The sequence below is a fragment of the Bombyx mandarina genome, chromosome A1 (genome assembly GCF_030267445.1).
Source record: "Bombyx mandarina strain Sakado chromosome A1, ASM3026744v2".
NCBI lineage: Eukaryota > Metazoa > Arthropoda > Insecta > Lepidoptera > Bombycidae > Bombyx > Bombyx mandarina.
Window position 1 is genome coordinate 2,242,418 of NC_143234.1, and position 13,862 is coordinate 2,256,279.

General features: G+C 40.6%; 1 protein-coding gene across 8 annotated transcripts in view; it reads left to right on the forward strand.

Moving 5' to 3' along the window:
• cher (filamin A protein cher) overlaps window positions 1-13,862 on the forward strand; it is a 111,697-nt gene that overhangs the window by 86,275 nt on the left and 11,560 nt on the right. For all 8 annotated transcript variants that reach the window (XM_028169794.2, XM_089739808.1, XM_089739806.1 and 5 more), the window contains one exon: window positions 10,947-11,137. In XM_028169794.2, the coding sequence (XP_028025595.2) occupies window positions 10,947-11,137 (191 nt within the window). The remainder of the gene's footprint in view (window positions 1-10,946; window positions 11,138-13,862) is intronic.

Consider the following 13,862-nt stretch of genomic DNA (forward strand, 5'->3'; position numbering starts at 1 on the left):
TATTAATCTATTCTCAGTTTGATCACAGACTTTAAATAATAATAAAAGTTTGTCAATAAACACAGAGTATATATCTTTTTAAGTGTGTGTAGTGCGTGTATTTGACATAACACAATGTTTTTTTTATTGATTTAATGCATTTTTTTACATAATAAAAAAAAAAAAACATTCTTCACTCCTTCTCTATCTATAGGTACTAATATATAAATCTACAGTGGTTTGTACGGATGTTCTGTTATAACTACTGAACCGTGCATTCGATTGACTTGAAACTTGGTATCCATGTAGAAAATACATGTACTTAATGCTTAGGCTAATATTTATTAAATATGAGTTGGACTCCCTAATAATAATGACAATGAATAATAATGTTAATTTTAAATGCCCAGCGAAGCGGGCGAGTACGGCTAGTATTCTCTATAAGTGTGGGAAATTTCATACTCCTCCATTCGCGCAGTTTTCGTAAAAAGGGGTACAAAGTCTTTGCTTCACGTATTAATTTAAAGATATATGAAATTGTAAACACGTGCTCCGGTTTGAAGAACGGAACTGATAGTACAATTGGCAGTTACATCGCGTTGCTCAAGTTTTTTTTTAATTCACAACATCATTGGGCTTTTAGGCATGATCACTCGCGTCTATGCAATGATAATATTCATATGTTTTCTTAAATTAAAAATTCTACTTTTTTTTTATTGCTTATATGAGTGGATGAGCTCACAACCCACCTGATGTTAAGTGGTCAGTGGAGCCCATAGACATCTACAACGTAAATGCGCCACCCACCTTGAGATAAGTTCTAAGTTCTCAGTATAGTTACAACGGCTGCCCTACCCTTCAAACCGAAACGCATTACTGCTTCACGGCAGAAATAGGCGGGGTGGTGGTACCTACTCGCGCGGACTCACAAGAGGTCCTACCACCAGTAAATTCTTTTCTTACATTACCAGTACATTCTTTTCTTATGTTGGTAGTGCTGTTAATAATAATTCGCGTGAAAATCGACTTATATTACCGATGACGCGGATATGTTTGTTCTTTTAAAATACGACATCGTCACGTGAAATGCAAAGAAAGTGTCAACCTACAACTATGTACACAGTTGTAAATTAGTTTCCCGGCAAAACATTCGCTCGAGTCTTTTACAGCTAATGCAATTTATTTAGCAATTCAAATACCTCCCACCCTAAGACGTATCGAGTGTACGTACGCTAGAATGAAAAAAAAAACACATGAAATGCAACTCATAAATAAATACCGCTCCTTAACACGGCAACTCCGCCCACCGGCCACTCGGCCAATGGTAGGAAAGCGCGCCAGAATTTATAACTGACCGTTTTGACAGTTCCATGTGTTCTCGGAGTTCCGCGGAAATTATTGTTTTAATCTAATCAATTTTCAAATTTCGAACGCGATGACGTCTCACCGGCCTGTTTTCGACAATGAGTTTTTCTCAAAGTGAGTTCTTTTATTTCGAAAGTAAAAATACCGGAGAATTTAAAAAAAAAGCTTCTTAAATACATTAGCTAATTTTGACTTAAGTTAAATATTGATTGAGTGTTCTAACGTCAGTCAAACAAAAGGCAGTCAATGGCTACCGTATATAACTCCAATAATTGTACTGTGATGGTGCGCGGTCTAAGCCCTATTAGACCTCTTTATATCCGTGAAGTAGTTTTTTTTTTTTTTGGTCAGGAGGAAATCGCCGGACTTCCGCCCTCCCCTGGGGATGAAGGGCGGGGCATGTCGGAGTCGAACTGAATAAAACCTCCTGTCGCTCAACAACCCGCGTCCGAACCTCGCATGAGACAGAACCCATGAAAAGGCAAAGGGGGGAAAGTGAAGCGTTTAGTGCGGAGCACATCTCTCCCATCACCCTCCCCCTCGGGACGCCGGACTGGCGGTCGTCGGCGCCACGACCACCAGCCCTCTCAGTCGGCAGGCTATCCGGAGCCCGCCTAGATGGCGCCGGTTAGAATGGGTTATCCTACGGAATACCCCGCTGGGTCAGAACCAGCGTGGGTCGAGGATAGCCGGCCTTCCATCACCCGGATGCTCTTGCGTAAAACGCGTGCAGAGCAGCTTGCACGTCGTCTTCTTAGGCCCCCTTTGCCGGTCCCCAGACCGACATGTGAAGGGGACCCGAAACCCTTAGAGGGCCAGGGCTTGGGCGAGATCCGCCTCCCTGGCCCCATCCGTGAAGTAGTTAGTCAATACGATCAAATGAAATCCGGTATTAATTGGCGATTGTAAATCTAATGAAACCAAGGCATTGGCAGTACTTCGAGAAAATAAAATTCCTAAATTAACAAGAATAAAAATAAACTAAAACTATAAATTGTACTGGCAAGCCTACTTAATCGTGTAGGAATTTTTTAAATTAAAGTCCTTGTGTACTTTTCTAACAAACATTTTTGAAAGTTGTTTAAGTTAAATAAATATCAAATTTTAAAGCAGTCATGTTTTGCACTATATAACGCTCAGTGGAGTGGTACCAACCGAATCAATTAGGTATACCAGATTTTAAATCGCGAAGGCAGATACCAATTTTTCAAATGCAATACGTACTTAATAGGTATTGACTTATTACTTTTACTTAATAGGTATTATTACTTAATACGTATTATTACTGGTGGTAGGACCTCTTGAGAGTCCGCGCTGGTAGGTACCACCACCCTGCCTATTTCTGCCATGAAGCAGTAATGCGTTTCGGTTTGAAGGGTGGGGTAGCCGTTGCAACTATACTTGAGACCTTAGAACTTATATCTCAAGGTGGGTGGCGCATTTACGTTGTAGATGTCTATGGGCTCCAGTAACCACTTAACACCAGGTGGGCTGTGAGCTCGTCCACCCATCTAAGCAATAAAAAGAAAAAAACTTGCCTGCGAACGACTTTCACGATAAAATAATAACATTAAGATATAAAAATGTAGCCCGCAAAAGTTTTAGATTTCCATTATTTACTAGTAGTGGGCCGACTTGATAGAAAAGCTCAAATTTGAAGAGCTTTAGAGCAGTTATACAATAGAGACTTCGGTTCCACGTCTGAAGGAGTTAACACCAGGTGGGCCGTAAAATCTTTCACTCAGCTATGAAAAAAAGTCACAATTTGTTTTTGATCTTAGAACGTGTAATCAAAATAAATATCAATACAGAACCCACAGTCAAACGCAAAGTCGCATGCTCGAGCGAATTTTTTCAAACTCGGAATTTGATGTAGTCGTTTTTTTTTTTTTGTTTTTTCTTCTGCATCAACGAACGACTCGTTCTTTTTACGAAATTCAAACTTAATGGTTGTCGCGTTTTCTTAGTGGCCAGTGATTGTCCGGCGATTTACGATAAACGTTTTTGCTAATGAAAGCATAATTCCTTTGCGTCGTTTTTTTTTTTTTTTGCTTTCATTTTTTCCTTTTTGTATTTTGGAATCGTTCGGATGACTTCGCCTTAAATGGGCCCTGGCGTCCGGCCGACTTGCCATTCCGACTTATTGGGTCACGTTTCGTGTTTTAGTATTTATATATGACGGGCCTCTTCTTTATTTATTATGGGTTTTGTTAACTTCGTTTTTACATGTACCGTCGATTGGAAGGATTGGTTTCGAGTGAATGATTATGGAAGCTAATGTATCATAGGGTCGCGTAATGTCATTATCATCATTATCATCAGCTTATATAGCAGTTCGCTGTTGGATAGATTCCTGTTGGCCGTCTGGTGTAGTGGTAAGTGACATGGTCACTACACAAGGGGGTCGCGGATTCGAATCCCGCCAAGGGAAGATATTTGTATGATAAATATAAATGTCTTTTCCAGGGTTATGCATGTATATTAAATATGTGTATGTGTATAATAAAAATCTTATATTTATTTCCGTTATCTGATACCTGTAACACAAGTTCTTTACAAACTTAGCACGGGACCAGTTAACGTAGCGTGACTGTTAGTAAATATTTATTTATTTATTTATTTCCTGCCTATTTCTGCCGTAAAGCAGTAATGCGTTTCGGTTTGAAGGGTGGGGCAGCCCTTGTACTGTAAAAACTGAGACCTTAGAACTCATATTTCAAGGTGGGTTGCGGCATTTACTTTGTAGATGTCTATGGGCTCCGGTAACCACTTTACACCAGGTGAGCCGTGACCTCGTACACCCAACTAAGCAATTAAAAATTTCAATAAATTGACATTGTAACTTATTGATCTATTGATTCATTCGGTCCTTTATTCCCGTTGTCAATGTCAGTCAAGCTAGGAATTTGGTGGTGCTCTTAGAACCGTTCATTATTGACATCTCCTAACCAACGCCACACTAACGGTACATCAGAAAAATAAAACGTAAGCCAAAAAAAATTGTTAAAAAAAACTAACAAAATACGCTTTTATAGAAAATCCAACTAAAAAATAGAAAATAAATTTTAATAAATTCAAATTAAAAATAGTGTAAGAAAAAATGATTTTATTGTAAAAAAAGCGTATGGTGCTTTTTCAGGATATTATCAAAATAACCCTTCTACTCATATCTGTTGATAAAATGTTTATAACTACTGATACCATGCAACCCATGCTATTTTTAATTCAAATTTATTTTCTAGTTTTTAGTTGGATTTTCTATAAATTTTTTAAACTATTATTTATTTTTCATTTTTTGGTTGAATTTCAATTTTTAAATTTTTTAAATATTGAATTATCGTCGGTCCTTAATAAGTATACCAACATTTCGAGTTAATCCGACGTTTTGAAGGGAGTCAAAATCAAGTTCAAAGATTCCGTTACATACTAACATACATACGTCTGAAGCTAATAAAAGCGTATTAATAAAAAAAAACGATCAAAATTATTAAACTCATCGCAAAACCGAATCACCACACAATACGTTCTAAAATAAAATGGACGCGTAGCAAAAATCATTGGTTTTGTTTTTCGAAAGCAAACAAACCTATTTCTAATCAAATCACATTTGTTAAGTATTCGGGAGATGAAAGGGGAGCCGGTTCTTTGTCGGGTTTTCGTTAATTTTTTTTTCGTGGCTCTCCCGAGAAAAGACAATGGCCCAGGAATTCTGTACTAAAAGTTGAATTCCGCGACTTTGGTGTCTTCAAATCATTTTAATTGACTCAAAATAAAGGCGAACCAGATGATTTTAACTACCCTACACATTATCTTATCTTATATTATATTATACCTTTAAACGAGCAATTCTTGTATATTAATATATAATATGTATATTATCTGAATCTCGGAAACGGCTCTAACGATTTTCATAAAATTTAGTATACAGAGGATTTCGGGGGCGATAAATCGATCTAGCTACGATTTATTTTCAGAAAATGTTGTTTTATTCGTGTTTTTAATAATCAACTCTTCCCGACATCTATTGGCGAATAATAATACTATTTTTCTTAATTGAGGGCAACTAACCGCTTTAAAGACACAACAAGATGGCGTTATCAAAAAAAAACCGAGTAAAGCTCGGTCATCATCTAGTTGACTATTAAGATCAATGAAATTTAAATTAATTATAAGCAAGTATAAGCTATAGCATTTATTTTTCAATATTAGATCATCATTTTTGCTGGAGTGACGGATTCGGTGGCACAATTCTTAGCGCGTCTAACTGCTGAGTTTTGAGTTCTTTTTTTTATTTATTTTATTGCTTGCATGGGTGGACGAGCACACAGCCCACCTGGTGTTAAGTGGTTACTGGATTCCATAGACATCTAAAACGTAAATGCACCACCCACCTTGAGATATAAGTTCTAAGGTCTCAAGTATAATTACAACGGCTGCCTTACCCTTCAAGCCGAAACGTATTACTGCTTCACGGCAGAAATAGGCAGCGTGGTGGTATCGCGCGGACTCACAAGAGGTCCTGCCACCAGTTTATTACAGTATCATCAATCGTGAGCATTTGTCAAGTACATATTTCATTAGAAATTTTTTTACCCACCTGCGGGATTCGAACACCGGTGCATCTTTCAACACGAATGCACCGGTCGTCTTATCCTTTAGGCCACGACGACTTATGTATAATAAACTATCTAAAACCAGATGCCTAAATCAATGGTATACCGAAATTTACGTAGATTCGTATTCGAGATTGAGAATTGATTGATCGACGTACTGGGTATCCACCTGCAGAAAGGACTCCGCAAAAAACATGAAAATGTATGTTTTTATTCATATAAAAAAAGCTTTAATAAGAAACGACGAGGAGCCGGGCATCGAACTTGGAGCATGTCAACACTACCACTTTGCATAGCCTACATCATTATTTGGCTCGATCCGAGGCGGGTTTAACTATGACTGATTAATCAACCGTTTAACCGTTTAACTGGTGGTAGGACCTCTTGTGAGTCCGCGCGGGTGGGTACCACCACCCTGTCTATTTCTGCCGTGAAGCAGTAATGCGTTTCAGTTTGAAGGTTGTGCAGCCGTTGTAACTATACTGAGACGTTAGAACTATATCTCAAGGTGGGTGGCGCCTTTACGTCGTGGATGTCTATGGGCTCGAGTAACCATTTAACACCAGGCCATCTCTGGGCCGGGGCTCCCAAATACCAGCTTTTTCCATTTGACTCCATACAGAGGAGGGCCGTTCGGATTGTCGATAATCCCATTCTCACGGATCGTTTGGAACCTCTGGGTCTGCGGAGGGACTTCGGATCCCTCTGTATTTTGTACCGTATGTTCCATGGGGAGTGCTCTGAGGAATTGTTCGAGATGATACCGGCATCTCGTTTTTACCATCGCACCGCCCGCCACCGGAGTAGAGTTCATCCATACTAGCTGGAGCCACTGCGGTCATCCACAGTGCGTTTCCAGAGATCTTTTTTGCCACGTACCATCCGGCTATGGAATGAGCTCCCCTCCACGGTGTTTCCCGAGCGCTATGACATGTCCTTCTTCAAACGAGGCTTGTGGAGAGTATTAAGCGGTAGGCAGCGGCTTGGCTCTGCCCCTGACATTGCTGAAGTCCATGGGCGACGGTAACCACTCACCATCAGGTGGGCCGTATGCTCGTCTGCCTACAAGGGCAATAATAAAAAAAAAGGTGGGCTGTGAGCTCGTACACTTATCGAAGCAATAAAATAAAAAGCTTAGTTACTGTTATGAGTGTACCAGGCTTACCACAAACCGATAGAAATGACAATCGTCACATCTGCCCACAGCAATGATACTGAATGATGACCACGACCACTCTGACAAGAGTGATACGACAAAGGAATCTTGCTGTAGGTTCATTCGCGAAGCAGCTACTCTTGAGTTATTAGGTTATTAGTTAGTTATTAGGTCTCTTTCGGAGGCGCTCGGGTAACTGTTAGCAAATCCCACACCTCCGGCTGAGCTTTTTCTTAGCCTACCTATTCGCTGGTAGCCTAAGGGGCTATTAGGGACGGGTAGATGAGCTCACGGGCTCAACTTGAGAGAATTTGCTAACACTAGCTCTAGCAAGAGCAGTGCTTCGCAGAATCTACCACCGGATCGGAATCTCGACTCACCGAAAAGATCCGGCGAGATAGTCAGTTGGCAAATGTTCTAGAATGTGAGCTGGTTTACGTATGTCGAAAAAAAAAAAAAAAAATACCTACCGCTAGTTAAACTTGGGAAATAAGATTTTTTTCCCTAATAATTTAAAGCTTTTCTGTGTTCTAATTTGCTTCCGTAAATACTTATGAATCCTTGTCAGACCTCGCCATAACTAATGGTAAATGTTCGAAATGCCTTGGGTATACTGCAACTGCCGCTTCCTACAATGAGTACGTGGCAAAAATTAAAAAAAAACAACCTTAAAAATTTTACTATGTACAGTACCCGGCGATAAATATTGCACATCGGCATTTTGAAAGAGACAATCGAGTAATTTCGGCCTCATAGAGCGCTATCTCTGTCGCTCACTTATTTGACTGCACTCTTCGGCATTTTGCAAAAGATCAAGCTCTGTAAACAGTTTACAACAAATATCTAATGACTTATAAACAGTATAACGACGAAAGAGTTATACCAACGTTCATTTTTTTAATTATTATTGAATGTTCTAGAATTACGTCATTTTTACCACTTGACATCACCTTAAGTACTCTAAAATATGTCATCATCATCATCATCATTATCCTGCCCTTCTCCCAATCACCCGGGGTCGGCGCAACATGTTTTCTCCTTCCATACTCTTCTATCATATACCATATTTTCGCTTAATCCCCTCTTACCCATATCGTTTTTCACGCAATCCATCCATTTCTTCTTAGGTCTACCTCTTACTCTATATCCTTCCACATTCATACTCTAAAATATGTGTAATTTAATAAATAAAACATTAATACTTATTACTATCCATTTCTTTTTGCCAACAATAAGGATGTACCTATTGATTATGTAAGTATGTCATATTTAATATTGAAATACTCTGTGCAGGGTAAAAGTGGTCAAATTAATAGGATAATTTACTGTTTGTAAAGGGCAATGACGACTCAGGTCGTTTGTTTCAAGAGTGGCGGACAATTCTTTTTTTTATTTTTTTTTATTGCTTAGTTGGGTAGACGAGCTCACGGCCAACCTTGTGTTAAATGGTTACCGGAGCCCATAGACATCCAGAACATAAAGTCTTGATCAAATCATATTCTACCTTAGTGCCCGGCATGTTTACATAGAATTAAGTGCAATTCACGCAAATTTACATTTCATCATGGGACAGCTGTTTTTCGACTAAGCGTTTCACGGCCGCAGCGATCACATCTTCAACCTCCTCCGTAACCAGTTAACACCTCACATCCACCATCCATTGAGCTCAGTAAAAAAGGCGCGAACAAAACTAAACTCAGTTTAGAACGTAAAACGAATGATTAAGTTCTGTTTTACATCAAAAGGCTTCGTGCAGCCCACCTTATAGGCGATTCAAACTAAAAAACGTGAGAGCTTTTTGTGCAATCAGCGAAATAAGGGATAAAAACGGTGAATATGCTAAACTGTCAGTGAACTGCCGGCGGTAACAATATGACCACCGCAGAGATGTTTTACTAAAAAAAACCGTCACTGTTTCCATGTTTATTTACATGAATAAAGGCCCGGAACGTCTTTGATCGATTGTTTTATCAAATACTTTAAGTATTCAGCACTGACGTGTGGCTTTTATTAACGAGCCAATAGACAAATAAAAAAAGATGTGTGGTGTCGTGGGTTACCGGATAGGAACGAAGTTCCTTATTATAAAAATATTAATTTAAAGTTCTATTCGAGGTATAAAGAAAATAATTATTCGGGTATACATATGATTTTTTTATTGATAAAAATAAATAAAAACTACAAAGTTATCAACTTTATTTTATTCACAATGATTTATAAAAAATATATATAATAAAAAAAATATGTTATTTTTTTTCGTTATTACAAAGTTAAGTCGTACACTGTGTGCATTACTAATAAACATCTTACGTTACGGACGTTTTTTCTCGGTTAGTGTACCCCTCCGCATCGTCCCATAAGGAACTTCGTTCCAATAATCTTTTTTTGTTGCACCGCCATTGGAATCCTTTTCGATCTTGCCTTAATAAGTTTATCTGATGTTCAGGAATCATCGTTGTTCAGCTTTATTTCTGTTGCACCGCCATTGGAATCCTTTTTAAGCTTGCCCCAATAAGCTTATTTGATGGTCAGCGGTCACCGTTGTTCAAGGACATCAACATGGTCAGGTGCACAGTTGAACCTTTGACGACCAATAGACGCTGGTCTTCGATAATATACGATTTGAAATTCCGCAATAGATGGAGCGTATTTCGACTTCCTGTCTCCAGATGAGTAATGGAATTTACGTCCTAATATCCTGATACCTATGAATTCTAACTTGAACACCATATGGGCCATTTGTTTTATCATAGAATGCAATAAACAAAACTGAACGTACGTCAATGGTTTCTATACCAGACGTAAACATCTGAAATCTGAGTTCGTATTAATTGTAATGAAGGTCTTTGATTTAGTTGGTCATTAAAAATTTAGCGACCTATGTACTGTAATAATGGCCGATCTCCCATGCGCTAGACTGCAATCAAAGGCTTACAAACGCTGCTATTAGTACTGGCGTCAGATACAGCCAACGCACCGCGAAGACCGGCATCATTGGTCCACCACGATCGCCTTGACAACCAGTTGGTCGAGTATCGGTGTGGCGTCACGAGTCTGGTCTGTAGTGTTGACCGCGGGAACTCCCCCTACTCTGACCCCTGGCGAAGATCGGCCGTCGAAAAATTGTAGGGGAGTCGTTTAGTCGGTAGGGTCCTAAATTCCACCCCTTGCACCTGCGGTTCGCTCCCGACATCTCTGGACTGGACGCACGGCTCTTCTCAAAAGTACCCAAATATAGACGAAGATTTCTTTGGCTCTAAGAGCTTCGATTCAATCTAACGTTTACAAATCTCTTGAGTGATTGTAATGACCAAGGTTATAAACGATCCTTTACAATCCCCCCACTATTGTTGTCGTGGCCTAAAGGATAAGACGTCCGGTGCATTCGTATGACGCGATGCACCGGTGTTCGAATTCCGCAGGCGGGTACCAATTTTTCTAATGAAATACGTACTCAACAAATGTTCACGATTGACTTCCACGGTGAAGGAATAACATCGTGTAATAAAAACCAAACCCGCAAAATTATAATTTGCGTAATCACTGGTGGTAGGACCTCTTGGGAGTCCGTGCGGGTAGGTACCACCACCCTGCCTATTTCCGCCGTGAAGCAGTAATGCGTTTCGGTTCGAAGGGTGGGGTAGCCGTTGTAACTATAGGAAGACCTTAGAACTTATATCTCGAGGTGGTTGGCGCATTTACGTTGTAGATGTCTATGGGCTCCAGTAACCACTTAACATCAGGTGGGCTGTGAGCTCGTCCATCCATCTAAGCAATAAAAAAAAAAAAAAAAACTATTTTGTTATTAATTTTCTATCCTCTTTCTCCTCTAGGCGAATACCGCATTGGTTTGAAGTTCAACGAGCAACACATCCCTGACTCGCCCTTCAAGGTGTATATCTCGCCGGCCGCCGGAGACGCTTATCTCCTCGAAGTGGCCCAGTTCCCGGACTCGGCTCAAGTGGATAAACCAACCCAGTTCTACATTAGGATGAACGGCGCCAAGGGCAACCTGAACGGGACGGTAAATTATCTATACTGATTTAAACAGAATCCTCGTATATAACTCGTATTCTAGAAGTCGTCGTGGCCTAAAGGATAAGACGTCCGGTGCATTCGTGTTGAGCGATGCGACGGTGTTCGAATCCCGCAGGTGGGTACCAATTTTTCTAATCAAATGTTCACGATTGACATCCACGGTGAAGGAATAATAACGTGTAATAAAAATTAAATCTCCATAGTTATAATTTACGTAATTACTGGTGGTAGAGGACCTCTTGTGATTCCACACGGGTAGGTGCTACCACCACGCCTATTTCTGCCGTGAAGCAGTAATGCGTTTCGGTTTGAAGGGTGGGGCAGCCGTTATAACTATACTGAGACCTTAAAACTTATATCTCAAAGTGGGTGGTGCATTTACGTTGTAGATTCTATGGGCTCCGTAACCACTTAACACCAGGCGGGCTGTTTGCTTACCCACCCATCTAAGCAATAAAAAAAAAACAAAAAAAGACACAGGGTATATAGAAAATAGGCAGGGTTGGGTACCTACCCGTGCTACAAGACGCAATTCCACCCATAAACAGCTTCTGAATTACCTTTACTCATGCGTGGTAGCCCTATTGGTTTTGGTGGCAGGGCGTGCTGAATCAGTATGGCTAGTAAGCCTATACGCTTTCTGCCATGAAGCAGTCAGACGGTTTTATATAATAAGATAGCCGAATTGCAAATTTAGTACCTAATGTAAGAAAGTACACCGTAAAATCGTTTGTCGGTCTAATGCACTAAAATATAGATTTAATTGTGAAACTACCGTCGTTGTATTGACGGTCCTCCTGTAGGATTCTTAGTAAATTGTCGTTTTCATTTGCATTTTTTACCGCCAACGTTGATAGTATACAGTAAATAGAAGCGCCAATCTACGAATGTAGAATTGGGATTGTGGTGCATAAAGTAACACTGTTCTATTGTTGCGCTTTTATTGTTCTATTCTCAAATCTATACTAAAATATAAATCTTTAGTGGTTTTTACGGATGTGCCGTTATAACTACTGAACCATGCATCTGATTGACTTGAAACTCTGTATCCATGTAGAAAATACATGTACTTAATGGATAGGCTAATATTTATATGCTTCGGGAGGTATCTGTGGAGAGTCTGCGGAAGGGAGCCACATCCGGGCTGCCACCAGTGCGGGCACCCGAACGATGACGCCCAGCACGCGCTAGAAGCGTGCCCACGGTGGGAGCACCCGCGGCGAAACCTCGTCGCGGTGTTGGGGCAGGACCTCTCTTTGAGGGCTATCGTCGCCCGTATGGTAGAGGACCGGAGTTCGTGGGAGGCCATGGCTGGGTTCTGTGACTTGGTCATGGCGCTTCGTGAGGCTGAGGAGCGCGAAAGGGAACGCCTCTTCGGCTCCTCAGCGCAGAAGGCGGGGTGGACGGCGCGTGCGAGAGGCCGCCGCTCAGCCCTCGTAGGGACTATCGAGTGCCGGGTGCGGGGGCGCCCAGCACTCGACTGTTGGTCCGGTGGTGAAGCGGTGCAAGGTGGCTCCTGTGCGCCGCTCACGGTGTGTCTCCCGAGACAAAGTTCTACGGGATTTTCCCGGGGATGAAATCCCGTCTTAACATCAGTACGGGTACCGCCTAAGGCGAGACTTTCGGCGCGCATCGCGGTACCGTAAGTTTCGTGTAGTCGGTGTGGTGGAGCTCGATGGGGTTTAGTCGGTAGTCGTTCTGCGGGGCAAGTGCTTCGCGCGCCTTTTTCAAGGCGTAGTCTCCTGTGAGAAATTGGGGGAGGTGAAGGACCTCAGTCCTTCTCTTCTCCCCTTCTTCCTCTCAGGAGGCGCCGGAGTCCGACATAACCCGGTCCGTTACCCCCCTCGACCGGGTATCCGTAAATGGATTCCCCAGCGTTAAAAAAAAAAAAAAAAGGCTAATATTTATATGAGTGTTGGACTCCCTACACCAGTTGCGGGGGCGTTAATGATGAGAATCTTTGTGGGGGTGAGAAATAATAATGTTAATTTTAAATGCCCAGCGAAGCGGACGGGTACAGCTAGTCTTCTCTATTAATATATTTAGTTAAAAATTATCGGACACCTTTTTTAAGCCTTACTTATTTTACTTACGTCTTCGTCATCATGATTTTCTCTGTCATTCTCTTTTCATTTTCTTACCGTTTTCTCTCACTCAGATCTTAACGCGCCATTCCATATTTTTTTCCACATTCCACACGTTCCACTCTTACCAATCCTAGACGGATATGCAAAAAAAAAAAACTCGCCTATTCAAACAATTCTCGAAGTAACCAGAGAAATAAACATGGACTATGATATGACGTGACTAGAATAATTCTTAGTAGTTCGAACTGGCAGGCTTTCTTCGCATTAATTTTAACACTACGTAGATCCAATAATATTCATGGTGTTGCGTCCCTTTTACGAAATATTGAACACGTGTTATGGTTGGTGCGAGAGGTCACGCGCGGTCAGTTTTATTACATTTTTTTGTCAGATTTTGGATATCAGCCGAGAGGGGAATTTGTTTTCATATGAGCGAAATTTGATGTTTTTGTTTATATATATACTTCGATGAGTGGACTATCGAAGTAAAACATTGTAGTATGTATAATATAATTTAAGTTTAACTATTTATATTAAGTAGACTTAATCAAGGTTCACAAGTGGATGATAAAATTATATCGTCATGAAATAATTTGACGTTCTGCAGGAAAAGAAATGGATGTT